Here is a 23,192-nt window from a genome sequence, read left to right on the forward strand (position 1 = left end):
TTTTTAAATTTTTTTTTTTAGTGTGTCATTTACTACCTTCCAATTCCCTGCCACTTAGCCAGCTGTAAGGTTTATCATTCTGAAAGTTTTTAATTTGCCAGTGAAATAAATTAGGCATTGGATACAAATTGAATTTGTCATGCCATCTTTCTATGAGTAGAAAATGAAATTAAATTTACTTTCAACTATACAGTCAGTTAAATTATTTTCGTTGTTTCATTTTTAAAATTACTTTAGATAACTTTCTCACCGATAGCTGAGTCCTTTATTTGTATCATTAAGCCAACTTTTTTGGTTATATTCACAAATATCTGTTATCTTAAGAACCACCCAAACCTACCTCTTCTCCCTTCTTTTAAAGCTTTGATAAAGTGCATTCCTAGGCAAGTAGTCTCGTATCAATTTAAATTATTTTAATTATCCTTTCTTACTATCATGAAAAATATCTTGGCAATAATATAGCTTCGAAAATCAGTGGGAATTTTGATTTTAGAACATTGTAGATTTCATCCTTGTATCTATTACATTAATAATCTGTTCATGCATGCAGACAGACTAATGCATTTTGATACTACTTTGTGATTCTCAGACGGGGAAACATGATGTAACATGACTTTAAACTCTTTTGCACACAACTTTTATTTGATTTTTATTTTATTTTCTGACAACATCCACACCCATGTGCTGTGAGCAGCCCATGATCACAGTGATGTGTAAAACACAGTCAAGTTTGTTGTGTGTCAATGCATTGAACATTAATGGAACAGTCACCTGCTGATTGTGGACTTGCTGTGGTTTAAAAAGCCGCTTGAATTTGTACAGTGCCTGGTAGTAAAACACTGTTTAAAGTCAGCGCTCTGTTCTGTACAGTGGAAAGGTTGAAACTGTCCACACCCACATGGCAAGTTCTGAAACTGCTGCCCCAGCTGCAGCTCTCAAGCACGTGTGAGATTATGGGATGGGGAAATGGACCTGGCAGTGCAAATATTCATGCAAACAGACCACTGAGGAACAGACATAATAAAGTCGGGGAGAACAGGACTCAGATGAGTTGACAGCTCAAATTAATTACAGCTCTGCTGTCCAAATGTGGGCAAAACTAAATACTGTAGAAACCAGAGGACCAGAAACACTATGTCCAAAACATATCAGAAAGAATATGCTTCAAAGAGAATGGGAAATAACTCTGTTGCCTTCCTGACATAAAGTAAAAAATGATACTGCTTTATTTTGTCCATAGAATAATTATGATAATCATATTTCTGAAGTTTCAGCCTACAAATTAAACAATATAGAATGCATTCAAGAAATCAGAGCAGCATGCATTTTTCCTCTATTTGATTTCATAAAATTACTTCAGAATTTGAATGATAATTTATTAATTTCAAGCTTGTGAAAAATTTTATTTTGAGGAGGCCTATAATTGGGAGGTGGGAAAATCAGAGAGTAAATTATCACTACAAAATTGTTTTTGTGTGTGAAATAATCAAAGATATGTTTCCTGTGTATATAATAGTAGTTTATTCCCAAGAAAAAAAACCTTCTATGGATTTCTTTTCAGAGTTCTTATGCAAATAAGAAATACTTGCCCCCTGAAGTACCCTGAAATGTTTTATGATAGAGAATGAGTAAAAAAGTTTTAAACATGGTTGCATTTGTTTGTTGTTTGTTGTTTGTTTTTTCTTCTCCCGACTGCTTTATCAATTTCCAAGTTTAAAGGGCACAAAGAATGTAGAAACAGAAGTTACAATAGGTGTTCCACAGATTCATACCACTGTGACACTTCATGCCCTAAAAATTAGAAGTCTTAGAAACACAGAATCTTTTTATTTGGAAAAGACCATCAAGTCTTACCATTATATCCTATTTCTTTGTGTCTTCAACTGCCCAGTTTTGTCTGTATGTACAGGTGGCACAGGATTGCACTTCACTGTTGTAATTTTTTGGTATAATGCAAATGTTATGGAGAAAGTTTTAAAAGTAACTTAGCTGCAATAAATTCTTCAATAAATGCTTTCAAGTTTGATTTTTTAAAATTACTGTAGAAAATTTGTAGGTTGTTTTGAGAATTACCCTAAACATGTAGTTCCTCTTCTTTGTCACCATTCCCAGTCTAATTCATTACCTTTGGGTGGGGCACATGATTTTTTGTTGGGTTTCTGCAGTTTTGCTGTGCTACTGGAAAGATGTTTCTCTGCTGGACTTGTGTCTGAGATCAGTGGTCTGAAGTAATAGATTAATTAATCAATTTTAATTATATTTTCAAAGCAAAGACAAAATTTTTCTCTTTTCCCCTCCCTTTTTTGCCTACTATTATAGTTTAAGCAACTTGGAAGGAAAAGGTTAATATAAAGCCCGTTGTACATTGGTTGGTTGTCTTCATCAAGGCACTTTATCTGCAAAATCCCTTTCTTTGTCTTACACAGTATGAAAACTCAAGTTTAATGAAAATGGAAAATCTCTGTCAAGGAATGTTGTCCTTTAGCCAGGAAGACCTTTTCCTTCTTGACCAAGTTGGCAACTCCTCATTAGGCTAGTAGAGATATCAATGTCCAGATTGTGCAGATTTCAGGATGGGTCACTTCTGAACAGAAAGCTTGAGTAGCTGTCACTTTTTCCTGTTAAGGATTAAGTATAAACCTGGTTTATAGATAAAATAAAAACCTGTGTATGCAAAACACCTTGAAAAATGTTTTCTAGAAATCTGCTTGTTACTTCAGAACTTTTCTCCTTTGTCACTACAAGACTCTGGGCATTTACCCAGCGAAATTTGCCTCTTGTGAGAGTGTTTATCTTCTTAAGCTCCAGAATCTGTATCAGTGGGCATGGAACAGGATGCTGGAGAGCAGGACACAGCCCAGAGCTCTTACAGGAGAAGCATCAGGAGTTATTTGGATCATTAGGGAGGGACACTGTCTCCTGCTGTGGTGTGGGAACATGGGCAACATCTCCAAATCTTACTCTCTGAAGTAGAAGTGAGCAACTAAAACCAGGTCAGAAAAGGATTTGGCACATCTCATGCAGCTTAGAAGGAATTAGACCTTCTTCACTCCAGCTGAGGTGAGGTGGGAAATTTTTACAGTCAGTCAGGTGAGGAGGTGGGGCTGAAAGTTACCCCACCCAGGTAATGCTGGTGGTAATGTTTGGTGTTCATTACCTCATTCTCACCTGGCCTTTACTAAGATGTTTACAGATCCCCTGCAGCAGGAGACTGGGTTTTAAAGACATAGAACAGTTATCTCAATTGCCATTATTACTCTGTATTACAGAGTGCTCTGTACTCTGAAAATTACTATTGGTAAAATCTGTGTGACACTGTCAGTCTTTGGTATCTTTTTAATAGGACAGCAAAACATAGTAAAGAAAACTGCTGGAACGACTTCTTGTTCAAACATTTCTTTACAACTTATAGATGTCTAAGTATTTTAAATTGTTTCTTAGTCTTGAAATGAGCTAATATTCATTCAGCTGTTTTGAAAACAGATAATTAGAACTTTTGCTGTAGTCAAATACTGCGAGGTCCAGCTTCAGGGAGGTGGGGGAAAAGGGGCTCATGTAGTCCTGGAATTAAACACACATCAGATATGTTCATTTGTTAACCCTCAAACCTCTGAACTGGCAGTGTTTAAAAGGGAAGGCATAACTTTGTCTGAACTCTATGGTTTTAAAAAGTAATCAGGAAGTGTACAGCATGGCATCATCTACAACAAAACTGTTCTATACCTTTAGTCTTTCCAATTGTGGCCTGTGGTTCTGCTGTGCAGGCAGAACAAGTTGTCACCTGAAGTCATTTCGGGCCAACAAAATGTTTTACTTTATGTATTTAACTAGGAATGATGAATATCTCTTAGTGGATGAGGAAACCCTGTAACTTTAGTGCTGATCCACTCTATCACCTTGATCCTCATTCGCGTTTCTTCTGGGTGTGAAAACCATCTCCAGCAGAGGCTGCCTTTCTATGGGGTGCATGGATAAGTCATTGTTTTTCTGGATGTTGTTCAGGCCTCTTCCTTTCATGGTCTGTACTCTGCACCTCCTCAGAAGAGTCACTAGGATTGCCTTCATCATCACCATGGCAATGAACTTCCCCACACAGCTCCGGGGGCCGAATCCAAACGGTTGGAAATAGCGCGAGGGGACCTGCAGAGAGCAACACCAGGAGTGAACTCAGAGACAGATTTTTCTCCATAAATGTAGTGAAAATAATGGTGGAAATTGCTAGTAGATATCGTCAGAAAAACTTGTGGAAATAATCTTTTACTAGGAGCGATTACTCATTTCACACTGGAAGCCTCACCCAAGCCAGGCCCAGTTACAGACACTGACAGAAGTATGGACCAGCCCTTGGAAATTGTGAGGGAGCAGGGATTGTGCCGTTAAACAATTGAATTCTGTTCATGTATTTGTCTGTTTGTCCTGGGAACTACAGGGATTTCACCACAAGCTGTGAAATGGAGTGAAACTTCTGCTCTTCAAATGCATTAAACTTCATTAAAAAGTTCTTCAGAAAATGCCCATTTTAAAGCTCATAATTATCTGAAATACAGGCTGATGCTTTGTCTAAAGATAATCACTAAGCCATACACCTACTCCATTTGTAATGAAAAAGCAAATGTTTTTGAGAACTAATTTGTCATAAAATTAAATGTTTAAATTTTTGACATCTAACAGAGAGATAACACTTATAAAATTATTGTCTTCTGTCCTGTCAGCTGAAATACCAAATGCAGGATTCCCAGGACTACTGAAGAATGAACAGCCAGCATCTGCTACTTTTATTGCCATTGATTAGATCAGTTAGAAAGAAAGTCTGGTTATAAATAAATTATTTTTCTTCATCTGTGCAACTTCTTTTTGAAAAACTCAGATATTAACCACGTTCTGATTACCTATTTAACAAGAATAGAGTAGAAAATGTTGATTTATATCAAATCACCTGGAAAAAAGGTTTACTGTTTTTTCTTATTTTCAGATTGACAGGAGTGTTTTATTTAATTATTTTTTAAAATAAACGGAGCTGTGCTTTTGCAAAAAATTATATATAAATACAAATGTTTATAACACAGAGCAAGTACAGCAGCTGGCAGTACAGCACAATGGCAAACGCACAGCCTGGGAAAATGGAAAAAAATGTTTCGATTCTAACAATGGCATCTTATCATAAATAATGCTGTGGATTGCTATTCACTTAGAGAACCGGAGGAAAAATGTGCTTGCCAGAATAATTATATGGCAAACAGAATGCGTCAAGTCAGATAGAAAATGTGTCGTTAAATATTTGGTCAAGGGGAAATATTTTTAGTAGCAAAATGTCCTCGTAAATTAAGCAAGATATCAATTTCTGATAGAAATACTTGGAATGTAAATAATGGGTGGCAAAATGGAATCCATTCACAGTGAATTGTAATTTCAATAAACTTCATCACTTACTTTCTTCTTCAATTTTCTACAAAGACTTTTTTTTGAGCTGTTGTTTTTAATGCTGTGTGCGGGGTTTGCTCTGGGTAACCCAACAGCAGTTGAGAAATATTAACCAGGTGGAATAATGCTCATTTTTGCATGTGGCATATATGATATTCTTAGCTTTTTTGATAAGAAATAAGTAAACCTTAAAGTTTTTTTCTGGTTTAAACACTCATATCTCTCTCTCTTTTTTTTTTTTCTTAGCTCTTTCTTCAGATGTTTTTACTGGTGAGTCTGGTTTTGGTGTATTACAGTCGGCTGTTTCTTTTTTTAAAGCTGAAGTTGCTGCTGTTGATGTTCATGTGTGCAGCTGCTAACGTATCAGTGCAGTTTTAGTCTCTCCAGTGTGCAAATATAGTTTCACAAAACCAATTTTTTCATCAGTAACCAGCAGAGCAGAGGTCCGAGTAAATAATCTGAAGGATGATTTCAAAAGTAGGGGATTAAAAGAAGAAAAAAAAAATTCACATATTGCTTTTGATTATAGTTCTTCTGGTAGTTAGAATGTAACTTCATTTGAAATTCAGTGCTAAAAGGGAACTTAACTACTCAACATCTGCAGTATTAAGTTAGTTAAAGCTAATTTAAAATTTTCATTATGGTCTATAAAATATTATTAATTAAAAAAAAGAAAAAAAGAATAACATGGGCACTAGGTCCCCTGTCTCTCAGAAGTTACCGCGCTGCTTCAGCTCTCCAAAGAATCCTCAGGCAGCCTCAGCTCTGTGTCGGCTGCTGGCGTGGCTTTAGCCCCCTAAAGCCTTTTTATTTCGTTCAGTGTCAGGGGATATAATGGCAACCATGTGTATCTGACAAATTTAATCAGAGATTTTAAATCAAAATTATTATGTCTGGAAAAGCTGTTTTCTATATTATAATTATTTTTTATTTAAAAGGCAGCTTGACAGGAAAATATCTGCCCAGCTCTGATAATAATAATAATAATAGTAATCAGCAGGTTTTATAGCTAACTAGACACTTAAAGGGAAAACTGTCTTATGGTCACAAAGTTCTGGAGCACAGTAAGAGGAAGAGGCATTAACAATAAATAATACCCAAAATGGAAAACTTACATTTTTCTCAAAATTTTCAAGAGAGAACTCATTTGGCTTTGGGAAGAATTCGAGTTTATGCATACGTCCGATGTTGAGGATAATATTTGTGCCCTTTTTCACGGGGTATCCATCAATGACATCATCCTGTAACGCTTTCCTCATGATCAAGTCCACAACTGGCTGGTACCTCATGCTCTCATAAATGAAATTCTCCACAATTTTTAAGTTTGGCATGTCCTCACTTTGTATGTCTCTGTCGCCTTGTGGAATAAAGCAGATGGTTAAGAGATTAGCTGGTTAGGAATTTAATAACTTCATTGTACAAATATCAGAACATTTTGGGAAGGTTCTCGGGTTCTGAAGTTGTAGGAAGGATCCAACAGCTTCTAAGGAGTTTTGTGTAGCCTTACTTATTGAGGAAGTCTGGTATATTGTTCATTAGCATAAACCCCAGTTCATTAATTAACAATCTTCTCACCTTCTTCTTAACACTCTGAGTCTTTGTTCTTGTCAGCAGCAAAACTCTGGGATTCCTTCCCTGGATTTTGCACGAGAGAGCAACAAGGCACCACAAAGAAATCTTCCAAGAGCTGACAGCAAACAGAACCTGGGCATAGTCTGGAGCTAATTCTGCAGAGACCTTGCATTTTCACCGTGCTGTTGGGTTTGGCTGGGTGTCCATCCAGGCCCTACTAGGGGCTGACAATCCCAGCCAGGATAAGAAAGTTCCAGCAGCAGAGTCAGCGCTGGATGTGCTGCCCTGCTTCACTGCTGCCTTCCAGCCCCGAGGAGCTCAGGGCTGTGGCTCACTGCTGCTGGGGCTGTTTGCCAGACAAAAGGCATTTTGCCACCCTGGCGGGGCACTTCCTTAGGGAAAACACAACATTCTTACCTTAGGGGGTAAGGCTTCACAAAGAAATAGGGAAAATGAGTGAGTGAGTACTCTCATGAGGACAGTAAAATAAGGATTATTGAAAGTACCTTTAGAAAAAGTGTAAAAGACTTGTGATACATTTTCCAGTGTTTAACAGACCAGAAGTAAATCTTAAATAAGAGTGGATGAAATTAGTTTCTATATTGGTTCAGTGTCAGGCTTTGAATGGAGACTAGAGAAGGGGAAGAATACAAATTTGGAATATCTTGATTGTGTTCTGAATAGTTAGTAATTAGTACTTAGAGGAGGCCAATTTGAGATCAAAATGGATGGCAGCAGAATATAATTTTAATTTTGTCTAGTCTTTCCCTTCTAGAGTCATAATGAAACTTAGGGAAGTTCTGTATTTTATCACAGAGAAATACTGGTGATTAGAAGTATTTGAAACAAGTGCCCCCTTTTGTTGTTTCAGGGTAACTGGAAAATAATTTCAGTGTAACTTGAGGTGAATGCTGATTTTACACTGTGGTTGCTGAGGAGAGAATATGCCACACTATTTCTAATAGATTATAAATTCTGATCATTCCTATTTTATTTTATTTTACAAATTTCTCACATTTTTTTATTTTGCTCCAATATAGTCTTTTACGTACGATAGTAGTTCATATGTTTTACAGCAAAAACTTCTGTTAGGAGAAAATGCTTAAAATTTTCAGGCTTAAATAAATGAAATTAGGTCACTGCTGAAGTAAAATTATATTCCCACATCACTGACTTTGCATCTCCTGCTTACCCACAACGGTTTCAATTTCCCTCATCATCTCCTCTTCCACCGTGGGGTGCTCTGCAATCAGGATTAGCATAAAGAAGAGAGTCACAGACAGAGTGTCAGGAGCAGCAATCATCATCTCCAGCACACACTGGTTCACATTCTCAGCAGTCAGATCCCCTCTGTTCTGAAAATAAAAATAGGAAATTTTGGAGAAAATATTGATTGCTGACCTCTGATAACAAAGGTCCTGTAGACTGCACAATTTCTTGACAGTCTATCTTAGGCTAAGTAGCATCTCTTTTTTGTCTTTCACAGAAAGGCAGAAAACTCGTGTTCTGTTGGGTGTGTATTGCCTTACAGAAAAGCAGAAATGGGTGTTCTTAGCTCAGCTTCTTCTTAGTTTATTGCATCTCCTCATGGAGTTTGTGAGCTGTCAGAGATTATACAAGATAGGAGTTATATGGCATTTGAAACCTTTGCAAACAAAAGGCAATACATTAAATAATACCCAGGGGTTAGGGAAAGACTGGAGGAACCTCAGGGGTAGATGCAAGAGCTTTAGGGATGTTGTTTAAGCCATGAAATAAATATGACAAGCACTTGAGCCTGAAATACAAGTAGTCCTATTTGAGTCACTGTCAGGGGCTCCACAGCACCAACTACTCAGCATCCCTTTATGATGATGTGACTTTTAGAGAGGCATAGGAAGTTTAAATTCCAAAGCCTGTGTTCAGGAGAATGTCAGAAAAACCAAAATTACCCTTATTTTGAGTACATTCCCAATACCTGTGCAAAAATCAGCTGGGATGCAAAATCCATGTGTTCATCCAACTTTTCGACAGTGGAAAGCTTTTGTCGTTTCTGTTCTATTAAGATTTCCATTGCTCCTTTGAGATCCTTGCTGAAAAAGATGAAATCCAACATATTGATAAATATCTGCACCAGGGTATGACTAGAAATACAGAGATATACTAAGAAAAGCATCTAAGGATGGCAGAAATTAAGTGTTCCTAAGAATGGTTATGTGGTTCTCTGCAAAAGTAGTAATACTTATAGAAGGTGCATTTTCTTATTATTCTTAAATTATTGCTTGTCAGTCTGGAATGAAATCTTAATCTCTTTTTATAGAACAGACTGAGAAATATACACTGTTAAAGAAAAAAGTTTTAAAAGATTTATTACCATTTCCAAAGAATTTGTTTATTTCCTTGTATTTTACAGTGTATTGTATCAGTAAGCAAAATGAATTTAGAGAACGTAAGGGATGATTTTTAGAAAAATGTGGACAAGTGTTAGAAAATGTGTACCTTGGAGGTAGAGTTAATTTAAATATTTCCTGTTTAAATAATTATACTGTGTCAACAGCTTGTATTTCGGTGGTGGAAAAAGAAATGTTCAAAACTTGTTATAAATTTTAGGGGAATTTTCAATTAATTTCAGGATAAAGCAGTAATCAGTGCCAAAATAAAACTAGCAAGCAAATATTAGAGAGTGTGAATCTTGTGTCTAGTCCTCAAGAGCTGTCAATTATTTTGGGTGGACTTGATCTTCTTAAAGATTTCATTTTATGTAGCACTATCAAAGCAATTTATTACATATCCTTCCAAAGAAGAAATTTCTCTCACTAGGTGGAAAATAAATCCAAAATGAAAAAAAAGTGAGTTCCAGGTATTTTTAAAGCCAGCTCTCTTTTGGCAGAAGACAGAGAACGAGATCACAGAACTTGAAGAGGCATTTTCTGCTTTTTCAAAGAGGAAAATGGGAAAACGGATTTGTTACTTACTTAGGAAAAATGAACCCCAACCTTGAAATGGATTATCACACTGAGCATCAAGTTTTAACTCATAAATGAGGGGTTGACTCAAAAATGCATGTTGAGAGAATAATAAATAATAACAGGTACTTGCTCAAGGGTTAACTGTTGGGGGGCTGTGCCCTGAATTCAGATGGGTTTCCTTGTTTGGATGAGCTGTAACCTGGTCTGATTGTCCTCAACTGGACAGCAAATACAACTTCGTCCATAGAATGGCTCTTCCTTGTCTGAACTGAACCAGCAATCCCAGTTTAGTTTCACATTTGAGTGTGCATGAACCAATATTTTGGTGAATAAATTGGGACTGGATAGACAAAGCTTTAAACTGGTCTAGAAATTCAGCTACTTGTACCACCAGTGACAAATCTGGTTCTGTCTTGGCTCTGCAGGCAGGGCACCTCAGCAGCCACCTTTGCAAGTGTCACAATTTAGTTTCTCAAAGGCAGAGTAAAGCATCAAGGGAAATACTCTTTCATAAAAAGAAAGAAATGAAGGATCTTATGTAAACCCTTTGTAGAACGGTTGATACTCACACCGCGTCTTCGTATTTCTTGCACAGCCAAGAAATCTTAAAAAATATGTCAGGTTTTAATAAAAGTGCTTGCCAGGCATCAAAGTAGTTCTGAATCTTGAGCACAATGGCATTTTCTGAAAAGAAATGTTTAAAAAAAGCCAATAGTCAAGTGAGGTAAATCCTTCAGAAAAATTAATAATAAGGTTGTGTTCCCTGCTCCACTGAGTTCATGGGAATTTGATAAGCAACTGATAGGTAACATTTGCAGCACACTGTAGAAAAGATCTAGATCTTTTTAGATACTCTTGGTAACTTGCAACAAGGACACAGAGATGTGTCAGCCAAACCAAAGAATCTCCCACTGGAGAGCAGAAGTAGAACGACTGCAGAACACTGAAATGGACAATTTAGACATCCTGATAATATTATTTCTGTCATAGGCTGAAGAAATTGTAGGAAACATAAATCTTTAGGTGAGCTTCTCAGAGCAATCATTTAATTTGGTGGAAAGATTTCAGATTCTTGCATGAATATAATATAATATTGGAATTGTACCAAATTGGTGTATAAAAATCTCTTTAAATGGTACAATTCATTAAGGTGGGTGATGAGCTAATGTATACTTTTGGTCATATAAAACTCTCTTTTATAACTAACATGATAATAAATCAATTTCATTTATTTATGTGGTGATACAAGAGTTAGTTCTTGCTCTGGTTTTTTGAGACAAAACTGCTGAGTGTTATGGATAAATTTTCCTTGGATATGCATTTCAGACCCATCTTAGGGCCCAAAAATGTGTCTGTCAGTACCATCCAGAGGGACCCCAAGGAACAGCTTGTTGGACGTGTCGAGCATGATCCTCCTCATGAGGTTCAGCACATTGATGTTCCCGAATTCCGTTGTTACTTCCTGGAGTTTGTCCAGGTGGGCGATGGTTGACTCCACACAAATGGCAATCATCCTCACCAGCCCGGGGCCAGATAGAGCTGAAACATTGGTGCAAAATGAGTACAAGGTTTGTTAATTTTTGTACCTTCTTTATAATGCCTCCATTGGTGATAATAGTGTTGATAAAATGGCAAATATTATTGTGCCAGTGGCTGGTGTAAAACCCTTCTGGAGCTTGACTGGTTTGCCATCCTTTGAAAGTGTGGGGATTTCAGACAAACGCAGCAGCACTGCAGGAAGGACTGGCTGTGTGTGTCACAGGGATGCAGGGTGTCAGTGCACACTGAGTTACCTTTGGTGAAAAAGGGTCGGATTTCTTTCCAGTGTGCTGGGTTGTTGTTAAATATGATCCCATTCTCGTACATGCCAATGCACTGTAATCCAAGCTTGCTCCCAAACCGAGACACGTAATGCCAGTGCTTCATCACATGGAACACACTTGAGGATCTGGGGAAGGAAGGAGGGAAAAGCCCCAGATAAAAAAGCTGTTTCATAGACTGAATACAGCGTTTGAATTCTGACATTTTACAGTTGCTCCCAAGTGCTGACTCACATTCTTAATTTAGCAGGAAGTACAATGCTTAGCACTAAATGTTGTTCCTTTTACAAAATTAAAAATCTTGATGATCAGTGCCTTCAGAATTTATATTAAAGCAGTAATTTCTTCTGTTCAGATTTAAACTATTTTTTCAATTAAAATGCAAATGGTTAACAAAGGATTTTAAACTGATCAGAGTGTATATGTAGAAATGTGCAGACATATATGATACACTTAGGCAGTGCCCAGTGTCAGATATTTCAGAGGATAAGGTAAAATATTTGATATGTACTAAATTACAGCTTTACTTTTGTCTAGTCAATGCTATGTATTCTTTCGTGGCTCTTTGGTCATTCCCAAACGTATCCTGAAAGCATAAAAATACATGCATCACTTAAATATGCATCATCATAATAGCATGGTATGTGTGGGATAAATAATAAATATTCTTAAAGAGACATGTAAGGGAAGGGAGTCCATGAAATGCATAATTATATTTACAGTCAGAAAGATTATTTTGCTGGAGCTGGCAGACAGCATTCTTGCTTTAAGATAAAATTTCCTTTAGAGGGAGCCAGCATTTCAGAAATGTGGGTGTGATGAAGCACTGATCAAAGCGAATCTAAGCAAAAGAGAGAAAATCAGAACAGATTTGAAATGAAACAATATGCTTTTTTTCTTTACCGTGTAGTGTAGTCTATGGGCCAAACCCCAGAGTACTAATGTGGGTTTAGTTTGTTTTTTCAGGCAGGTAATATGGATGTGACTTTTGCTATTGACTGCAGATATTCTTGTTGCCATAGTTTTGCATGACCCAGAGGTAAAGTTAACATTAAAGTTTTTTCCTCAGTCAGGGCACACCATCTGTATTTCCCTGAACATGAAAAGGTGGTGTTGAATTCTGACAGCTGTCCCCAGAAAGGAGAAGGTGCAGCAGGCTCATTTTTCTTCCTCCCATCCCATGTGTCTCTCTGCAGGAGACACATCATAATGTTTCAAGGAAGGGTTTTGTCAAGTGACCTTGCAGAAGAAGGTTTTGCTTATGAAACAATTTAATGAAGTACTCCAAAAGACATCAGCTCTTATAATTAAGACTACAAGTCCTTCTCTCTCTGCATTAGTACCTCAGTATTAGATTTGATACTTAAAGTTCAGATGACATTGGTGTAAAAAGATGACACTGATTTTCTTTTACAGAAGCCAGGTCATGTTTAGTTTTGCAGTGAATTTAGTATCCACTGAAAATTTTATTCTATGTTCTTGATTTTAAAAAAGTTAAATACTTGTTTTCTATGTACGGTCAATGATTTAAAGGAAAAATGTCTGAAGAAAAACAAGGTATTGACTCTGTAAATCTGACATTGTTTAGCGGCACTCCTGGTTTGTTTCTGATGAATTGGTAGCACAGAGAGGGAAAGACAGTAATAAGAGTTCATTGTATTTTCAAAGGATTCAGAGCATTATCAGAATATTTTACTGCATTTGTTGACATTTTCAACATCTTTGGTGCAAAAATTTCCTTGTCATGATTACCTCTTTTTACAGAGGTTAAAAGAGAGATGAAGTTGACTTGCACCACGTGGTAATTTCTGTGATTATTCTCTATGCTGCACTGTCTATCAAAAACTTTTACTCAATGAAAGTATGAATTGATTCACATTGTTACTAAAGAGGTTCTGATTCTTTATCAATTACATGTGGTAAACATTTTACTAATCTTTTTTTTCTTTTCTTTTTCAGGCATGACTTATAATAATCCTATGTAAGAAGAAAGCAATCATCCACTGGAGCTAATAAACTGATAGACTGAAGTTTAGCATTATGTTTCATACTGTGCACAACTGAAGCCTATGAATAATCCCATTAATTGGAGTGGAATTACTCCTAATACTATAATGCTATATTTGCTTAGTTAAATCGTTGAATTGGAGCCATAACCTTCAAGCATTTACTTCCACTTTAAGGAGAAATTTAAAAACAGAAAACAAAAATTTGACTTAATCCCACATTGCAGTCAGCCTAGACCCCGAGACTGAATGTTATCTTAATAATAAATGGAATAGTAAAATAGATGGCAAATTATTTTTACAATTGAGCCACAGTACTTTCCTTTCCACAAAAAAATATTAGGAGAATTCACCAAAACTTCAATAGCAGAATCTTTAAACAAACAGAAGATTAGAAAGAGGTCTGTGAACAGCAGAAAGTAAAAATTTTTGCTAGGACAATTTTTGAAAATAAGAGCTTCAATGCTACTTTAGAATAAAGAAGCAAAGAGGTTGTAAATACATAAAGCTTTTCAAGTTATTAAGTATAGAAAATAAGGATTTACTTGCTAATTATAAATGTTTCTTCACCGCTGATCCAAACTCTCACAAATTCTCCATACGTCTTATTGTAGTAGTTGCAGGCATTCCCTACTCCCATCCAGAGAAATCTCCCGTGTGAAATGAGGGGGCCGATTCCCATACAGTATCCTGGCCCTAAAAAACCAGGGGAACAGAGGTTTGGTCTCAGCAGTGCTCATGGACACGAAAACACCTCTGAGCATCTCCCTTCTGGAAGGAGGTTTTAACATGACAGTCACAGTCTGTGCTGGGCAGTTCACACAGACAGGTCTGGTCTGAAACTGCCTCGGAAACTGCAGCAGTGCTGGTGGAGTCTCAGCTTCTGAGGAAGCCCACAGTGCTTTCAGTGGGACCTACAGCAAACAACATTCATTGCCGCTTTGTGCAACTCCCAGCTGCTGCTTGCTTTTGGAGAGACAATGCTCCAGCCTAGAAAGAAGAAATGCTCTTTTGGGCAAGGAACTTTTCCCAGAATTTCATTCAGGAGTCACCGTGCTGGTTTAGGGTTATTCCTGTCCAACACCTGTGAGAGATCGTGCTCTGCACTCATGCAGCAGGGCATTGCATCTGGTGGAAAATAAACTGAGCCATCAATGAATAAACAAGCCCCCAGAACATTACAGAAGGGAAAGGGAATTCAATATTTTTCTGCTCTGGAGCATTCTCAGTGATAAAGATAGAAAAATATTGACAACCTAGTAAAATCTGAACAGCTTCTTAGGTAACTGTTTAGAGTAAAGGCCATTTAGAGACTTAAACTTTAAAATATGTAAAAAGTAGTTTATTATGGACATGAAAATGAGAACATCCTGAGTTTGTAAAATAGTATGTCTTTCTAGCATACACAAAATAAAGCTGAAAATGAAATGTCATATGGCCAAGCCACAATTATTATGGAAGTTCTGAAGTTAGAATAAGCCTGTTTTCTTTATCAGGAATGTTTAAAAAACTGTATTATTTAAACTGATTCATAATAAATTTTGTTGTCATACCATGATTATTCAGCCTTACTTTGTCACTTAAATTTGAGAAACAAACAAAGATTACTCTGAAAACTTTTATGTGGCACAATAGGTAAAGTTAATTTACCTGGTATTGATGAAGTCTCTTCTTCATGGTTCCATATTAGAAAGAGAAAGCACATGAGGATGAGGATGGGCACTGTAGCCACGGGCATCGTGTCCGGGACCAGGCTGGTGATGTTGTAGTGCATCGGGTTCAGGGTTTCCAGGACCATCTTTTCAAAGAGGTTCTGCTTTGCTTCAGAGAGAGAGAGAGAGGGAGAGAGAGAAGGGGGGAGAGAGGCAGAGGCTGTCAAAGCTCAGACGTGTTCAGCTTTGCTTGGTACCTCTCACCCCCCTTGTAGTTCCTACAAGTGAGCAGATCAGCTCTGGACGTGGCTTTATAACGAGAGTGACGGCCTGGAGTGCTTGCCAGGACAAGCTTCATCACAAGTCAAAAGAGACATGAAGCAGACACTTTTTCTGCTTGGGAATAACAGAGGTTTTCTGACCTTGATGTTGAGGCATAGTTTTGGATATTTTGGCTGACAGACCTTTTATCACTGATATCGGCTTGGCTGGCCAACACTGAGGTTTACTCCCTGCAAATCTCTAACCAAAACACAAGAAATGAAACTTTCAGCACATGTGGAAGCATTGAATGGGTTCACTTGCCAGCTTATGTGTGTCTAACTTAGCTGTTTCCTTCCTGCATGCATGTAGTGCCAGAGTTCCTGAATTTCCAGAATAACTGTGGTAGTTTTCAATGATACAGATAACGGACTCCAGCACCACAGTTTTTTGTTTGAAACATTTATTATAGCTTTTTTTTTTACTGCCAACCTTTGAATGTAACATAATGGAATGCATTTCTTCATGGTTTTTCTGTTAAACACTTTGAAAAATATATGCCATAACAAACAGGAACATAGATTGTCAGTTGCCATATTTTTACTCAGGCTGAACTGGCACTCAGCACATAAAAGAAAACCCAAGCACAGCCAACGGGTCTCTTATGCTTTAAGGGAATAGAAGGATTAATTCAAAGGTTGTATGCATTTTTTTGAATTAAATCATAAAATATAAGAAGTTGCTGTACCTGAGAAGGAATATGTATGAGAAGGAATGTGAGTGAGAACTCATTTAACCACAGAAAGGTACTGCTTGAACCTGCACCATATTTTATTAATAAAAATCTTAATTCTGCTCTGGTAATAACTAAGAAGAGATTTGTTTTGTTTCTTCCTAAAACAGTATTTCAAAGCTGAAGGATCTATTTACTTAGCAGGAAGCTTTTAGGCACAGTTTGCTTTAGCAAGTGATTTCTTGTTTGTCTTCTGCTTTGGTCTCGTTGCAGAAGAAATGAGAGCTCGCTTTGTAGTGACCGTCAGTGCTGCAATTATATTAAACAAAGCCAAGAATGGGATAGATGCTTTTAGATAGTGAGAATCCTGGTGTTCGTGGTCGAAGGAGGAAATGGATGGAATGTAGGAAGGGAAAATGGGGAAAGGGAGTGGTTTAAACCCTTGCAGGTTGATGCAGTGCTCTCTTTTGGATGCTTTGTGTGCCAGTCTTCTGGGGTTTTTATGATCCAAGATGCCCAATCTGCCTGGTGACCTTTTAGAAACCTCCCTGCTATTGCAATAGAGAGCAGCCCACCCCTTCTGAGAGTGTCTAGGGACAGGTCACAGCCTGGAAACATCCAGCTCTTGTATTGTCTTGTGTTTTGTGAAAAAGTTTTGTAGTCATGAGCATTTTTACCATGTAATGGTATTTATTAGTTTAAATTTCCTTGAGTGCTATTCCTTACCACAACAAAAGCATGCCTGTGTATATGTAAATATTTTAGCAGCTCCTGTCCCTTTCACTAATACGAGTTTACAGCATTATAGAGGGAAATAGCCACTCTTGGGGAGTATAGTTCCATTTTTATGTTGCTTTCTCTCTGGATCTGCATAAACTTCATGTTTGTACTCTATTGCCACAGATAGGCTCTAATGTGCATTGTTTTTTCTGTTTTTTCCAAGACATTTTGGTGTGTGTACAATAGTTTCACTGCCTCATATTCTCTGTGAAGACAAGTATGGAGCTGGTAATGCATTTGGGTGCTGTGAAATAAACCAATTTCATACCCCCCAATGTGTATCTATGAATATTATATCTGCAGGGTGAGCCCTGGTACGGTTGAAGGTCCTGATATGTTTGCACACTGTACTTTTCAAGTATGAGTCTCCCCCTTTTATTTTCTAAAGATCAACCCTGAGTTTTGATCTTGTTCAGCTCTAAAATACTCACAGTTAAAGCTTATCATTGTTTTGACAGTGGAATGCAGACAGGTTTCTGTTTTTTCAAAATATACAGATAACAATGGACTGGCTTTTAGAGTCTTGATTTCCCTAGCTTCATAATTTTATAGTTCTTAGTAAAAGAATTTTTTCCTTTTTTTATGTCCAACACATCAGCGTGCACTTTGCTGTTACATTTATAACTTTAATATCCTGGATTGTGCTGTCATGTAGATAAAAGTATTAAAGGCAAAGTATTAAGTTTGAACCTTTTCTACATTCTTGACTTGATCTAAAAGAGTCTGTAGTCAAAGTAGCTTCTCAAGACCTTAAACAGTTGAATTTCCTGTATTGAGGAGTTCTTTGCTTAATTTCAATGAGTATGATTGAAGCAGCCTTTCAGGACTTGAATTTTTAACCTCTTTTTTTTCATTGCAAAAGCCAGCTGGGCCATGAAAAATTCACCTTAAAAACATTTCAACTCAACTGTTTGTCTTACTTTTTATCCATTTCATCTTTTAAAAACTGCCCACAAGTTAAGTGACTCCTCATAAAAACTCAGCCAAACCCATTTGGATAGTAGTTAGTCACTGAGCAGACTGAAAAAGTTAGAAATGGAACCAAGTTAGAGTGCCCACCATGCATGAAAAAGGGTTTCTCTAGTCTTGCTCATTTTGTCTTTTCTGCTGCAAGTGATTTTCCTTTCCTTGCAGCTGGTTGTCTCATGTCAGAGGGGTTTGTTGGTTCTGATTGTTACTTATGTGGCAGAGGAAGGATGAGGCAAAAAAAACCCTTTTAAAATCCCACTGTTTAGTGGGGGAAAAGAGACTTGTTATAGGAAAGAGCTTTTGTGACAGATAAATGGATGCGACCGGCTCTGTGGCCTGACAGCAATTAGGGATCTCCACACGTGGGAAAGCAGCTGCCAGCAGAGGGCCCTTTAGATTGCTGATTTTCCAGTCTTTGCTACAAAGCACAAGGAGAATATTCTAGGTTCTGTTAAACATTTTCTTGCTAAAGGTAGTGTGAGGAATGATGTCAAGGGCCACAGTAAAGAGAAAAGCTCATATATCTAAAGAACAGCTGTAGTGTCACCTCTTATTCTGGTTAGAGCTTTGTACTTAATGACTCTGCCAGTAAAAGAGCAAATTCATAAAATCTTATTATAGAATTGGAGCTGAAAGTCTCTCTTAATTTTGAGGAGTTCTTAAAAATGCCCGATAACTCCTGAAGAGCCATTCTTGTGTCCTGGAGGTGTTTTCTTTGGAGTGGTTCATCTGTCAGGAGAGAAAAAAAATCTGCTACTTGCTATAAATTCCCAAGCATTAGTAACCCATATTAGCTGCAGCTGAAGCAACTTATCTAGGTTTAAACAGTTTGGGAAAATGAACAGATTTATTTCACACAAAACCTATTTTGTTTTACAGAACTGCCCCCATTGTACCGCAATATTTGCCAATGCTGATATAGTCTGAAGGAACACAGTACCTCTGAAAAATAAAATAGTAGGTTTTAATTGATTTGAGGTGGATATTTATCACCAGGTGTACATCCTTGATAGAGGGCTTGTCTTGTTTCCTTGAAAGGCTGTGGGGTTTAAAGCTGAGAACATGTCAGGAGACGTTTTGAAACTTGGGAGTGCTTACCATTCCTTATAAGGTGGGAGGTAAATTACTCTGTAAGCATCAGACTGCACGTTTATTTAGCGTCACCCTGGATTCTGTGGTCTCTTATAATTCTTTATTTCTTTCAGGATGCAACGTGGATGTCACTAAGAGTTTTCCATCACAATTTGTTGGTTGTCTCATATTGCACTCCTCTCGTGACTTTTTGTCTTTGATCCACAGTACTTTTTCTTCATTACTTTTCATTTATTACTTAATTGTTTTTATCACTTAATAAATTTTCACTGTGTTTTAGTCACCTGCTCCTTTGCATCTGTCAGACATCTCTCATTAAAGATAGGTTTGCAGTCCCCATGTGCAGAGCAGATGTTTTGTATTTAGGTGGTTTTATTACCCTGCTTCTGAAGCATTCTGCCTTGTTTAGGACAATTTCCTACTTTTAATTTAATCCTCTGCATCTCAAAAGGAAGATAAATATAATAAAATATGAAATTGAGGGAATAAACCCCTTTCTCAGTCATTTCTAGAGTTTGAGTCAGTGGGCTGGAATTTGTGTAGCTGCAGAGGTCTATCACATCTAATTACTATGGAAATGTATTCTAGCAGTGTTGAATGGTTATTACAGCCTTGTAAAATTATCCTGTACCACTTCATTACTGGGAAATCTAATCTAAATAGCGCTTACAACTTCATATGTTGTTTAGGTTAGAGGAGGAGGAGGGAGAGAGAAGGAAGAGGTGACAGCTTTCAGTAGAAGCTTGGAAGTGGGAATTTAGTAATGATCATCCTGGCAATCTAAAGGGGCTCTTGACAAGTAAATGAGGAGGTAGGGGCCTAATATGCCACAGGGCAAGGGAAAGAGAAATGCAGAACATAGCCATGATTTTGTGGTGTTGGGAAAACAACTGTATTGTGAGATAAGAAAGACTGTTACATTTGATGCCTCTTCTATTAGTTGGAATTTTACTTTTCAATATTGGTGAGTGTTCTTATGACAGGGTGACCTTGTCTCACAGCTGAATGGGATCTATCCCTGGAGCCCGCTCCTCTGAGATTTTAAGCTCTGTCAGCTGCCTTTGATAGCACTTGTGAAATGCTGCTGCATTGTTACAGTGCTGATGGTGGCCACAAAACTCGATTTCTTGTCACCCTTTCTACTCAAGGTGTACAGTGAGTTCCAGGGTGCAGAGAAGTTTGGAATTGCAAACTTACAATTACTGTTGTAAATGTTGACATTTCTGCTGTCTGGGGTCAGTTTGGTCAATCAGTTTTCTTAGCATCACCCAGTACTGGCATGTGACTGGAAATTAACTGGTCACTAAACCCTTTGCCAGGGAAACAAATACATTAAAAATCTCTTCTATAAATGTAGGGATCCATTTGAATCTTACTGTTTGTTTGATTCACTGTAGTAAGAGCAGTGCCTCTCTTTTGTGCCTTTATGTGGTGGTTGAGGTGTGATTTGGATAAATAACTTGCCAGTTTTAGCACTTTTCACAAAAGGTCTTGTTGTTGCTTGTGGACCACCACAATGCCCATGAAAAGAGTTATCCACATGAGATGATGCAAGGGTTTAATCTGGAAAAAAAAATCTCCTGAAGCAGAATAGGTGTGCCAGCTCTTGTAAGACACCAAAAAGAGCTGTGGGGTTGTGAAAAATTCTGCAGCAGTGGCAGGACTGTAATTTATTTCCTGACAGCCTCAACGTTTCATTACAACACCACAAGCTCTAATAAACTCAAAACTAACCAGAAAATAACTTGTGGATGGCAATTGAAATATTTCCAAAGTGCTTTTTATCAGACTCCTAGTTATGACTGTAGCAAAGCATTTTCTCCTCCGGCTAAAAATATCATGTATTCTATCAAAGTATGTAAATTAATCCTGAAGAAAAGTTTATCTGTGAATTTGAAAAAAAATACACAGAAAGAATGCATGACAATTCTCAAACCATTCTTTCTACAAATGACCTTATTAATCAGATATCATTATTAACTGAAATATAGCAGCTAGAAGACAGAGAGCACTTTCCCCCAGCAAGCACAGAGATATACCGAGCTTTGGTAGACTAAAAAAATTCCCAAGGTAATTTCCAGACTTGTTCTACCTGATTTTTATCCTCACTTTTTTTTTTTCACCTCACTTTTTTACCTCACTTAAAATCCATTTTTTCTGTGCTGCGACAATGATGCTTGGAAATGTCAGTTTGTCTGAAATTCACAACTTCCCAACTAAGTCTACATTGCAGCAGCAGCTGGCAGTGCCCGTCCCATGCTGTGCATTATACTATAACTTTGACATGCTACACATGAAAAAAAATCCATTTGAGTCAAAAGAATTAAATCAGACACCACAGGAACACTGAACAGATTTGGTTTTTTAATCTGGGGCCCCTTTATCTATAAAAACTGAAACGATTTAATGCTTTTTGATAGAATGTAAATTACTTGAAAGGTGGCATGAAGTGAATACACTTTCTTAGGATAACTATTCTGCAAGAACACTGTGCTTTTTTTAAGAAAGAAACTTTGTAGAATACTTGCAAAATATATAGTGTATTACTGTTGTTTTACTACCAAGAGTTTGTCCAAAGACCCGCGTATTTTCTACTAAAAAAAAAAAAAAATCTCTGTTTAGATAGTGACAGCATATAATTTACACAAAGATTATTTATAATTATTATTATAGTTTACACAGTACCGGATCAAAGCAACTCCAGAAGGCATACTTCCCACTCAAAACAAAATTAAATCCCATTTATGTAATGTCCTAGCCATCCTGTTTGAAGAAAAATTCTAGAATATGAATTGAAAATTTACCTGTGTCTTCTTGTTACTTCTGGATTTTTGCCGAGCATGCTATCCTGGCTCCTGGTGTGCTCGTCTTAAAGGTCTGGATAGGTTTTCTGGTGATCACTCTCTGTAGCATCTTTTATGCAGGTGCTTCTTGTTGCTAAGAGATCAGTTGCTTGGAGATGGAAGTTTGTTTATTGTAATAGATCAGGGGCTGTTGCTTTGAAAAGAAAATTTTGTAATTTTACCTCTACAGCTCAGTGTGTCTGCTGCAAAACAGCCAGTGACAGAGATCCACATGCCTAGTGCTGATTAGAATTGTGACAGGAGAGTAAAACAGAGAAGTAAACGGAGTTTATAATTCCTGTTTAGTGGTTCTGAACAAGGAAACAGATTTGTCATTTAACCGGAGATACAACTAGCAGAAATTATATTGACTCTTTGCCAAGTGCATCTAAAGGTATTTTCACTTTCCAACAACAAGGAAGTCCAAAAGTTTTATTCTAAGATAAGAATGTATGAAGTTGTCAATAACATTCAGTAGGACACAATCCTTTACTGAGATTAGAGAGGACTGACTGCTATCCTATATAATTTTGTATGTTCTCTTTTTTTTTTTTTTTTTTTTTTTTAAATGTTCCCAGTTGGTTTGATAACTCCTCAGAATGATTATAGAAACTAAGGCTGGTTTCTCTGCTTTATGGTTCTCTTTTTTTGCTGTAGTTTAGGGCAACTGAAACAAACTTAACTTCCAATTGTTTTGAAGAACTGTAGTATGTGATTACAGGAAACACTAAAGTGATGTCTACAGATCTATAGAAAAAGGTGTTGATGATATTAATAGAGGAGACTAACACAGAAGTATGAACAGGGTAATTGTGCCTGTTATTGGTATGAAGCAAAAGAAGTCCAAATTGTATCAATGTCTGCAAGGGAAGTCCTGAGCTGGCTCAGCTGCCTCTTCTGTGAGTTTACCCCATGAGTCCAAACAGACTGTTTTGGGAAATGGGTCAAAATCATCTTTTTTGTTTAGTACTCTGTGGTTTAGAAAACTCAATGACTCAATTCTGTTACCAGCAAGGCTGTGTTATATCCTGTGGCAGTAAGACACTGTGCATCATTGTCTTCCAGTCTCAGGCCACAAATGTAAAAATTCTCAAG

At 37.2% G+C, this 23,192-nt stretch overlaps 1 protein-coding gene across 2 annotated transcripts; it reads right to left on the reverse strand.

Annotated features, from left to right (window-relative positions):
• Positions 1-429: 429 nt before the first annotated feature.
• CYP19A1 (cytochrome P450 family 19 subfamily A member 1) lies at positions 430-22,129 on the reverse strand. 2 transcript variants are annotated; one of them, XM_066196563.1, is made up of 10 exons: positions 22,059-22,129; positions 15,418-15,588; positions 14,313-14,463; positions 11,735-11,889; positions 11,304-11,480; positions 10,511-10,625; positions 8,951-9,065; positions 8,186-8,348; positions 6,537-6,778; positions 430-4,140 (listed from the first exon to the last, which is right to left on the reverse strand). In XM_066196563.1, exons 2-10 carry the CDS (start codon positions 15,563-15,565, stop codon positions 3,874-3,876), a joined length of 1,533 nt encoding a protein of 510 aa, XP_066052660.1. In that variant the 5' UTR covers positions 15,566-15,588; positions 22,059-22,129; the 3' UTR covers positions 430-3,873. The 2 variants fall into 2 exon arrangements, with proteins under 2 accessions (XP_066052660.1, XP_066052659.1); XM_066196562.1 differs by lacking the exon at positions 22,059-22,129 and having other exon boundaries at positions 15,418-15,604.
• Positions 22,130-23,192: the final 1,063 nt, after the last annotated feature.

The sequence above is a fragment of the Chamaea fasciata genome, unplaced genomic scaffold (genome assembly GCF_029207755.1).
Source record: "Chamaea fasciata isolate MVZ Bird 193981 ecotype frontalis unplaced genomic scaffold, bChaFas1.0.hap1 SCAF_14, whole genome shotgun sequence".
Lineage (NCBI taxonomy): Eukaryota > Metazoa > Chordata > Aves > Passeriformes > Sylviidae > Chamaea > Chamaea fasciata.

Bases quoted from the DNA above. Each gene is read 5' to 3' on its own strand.
- CYP19A1 (XM_066196563.1), bottom strand. From the start codon at position 15,565: ATGGTCCTGGAAACCCTGAACCCGATGCACTACAACATCACCAGCCTG. The intron at 10,626-11,303 runs GTACTGACAGAC...ATTTCTTTTCAG, and splicing joins CCTTGGGGTCCCTCTGGATG to AAAATGCCATTGTGCTCAAG. The intron at 9,066-10,510 runs GTGAGTATCAAC...CATCTTTTTCAG, and splicing joins AAGAAATACGAAGACGCGGT to CAAGGATCTCAAAGGAGCAA.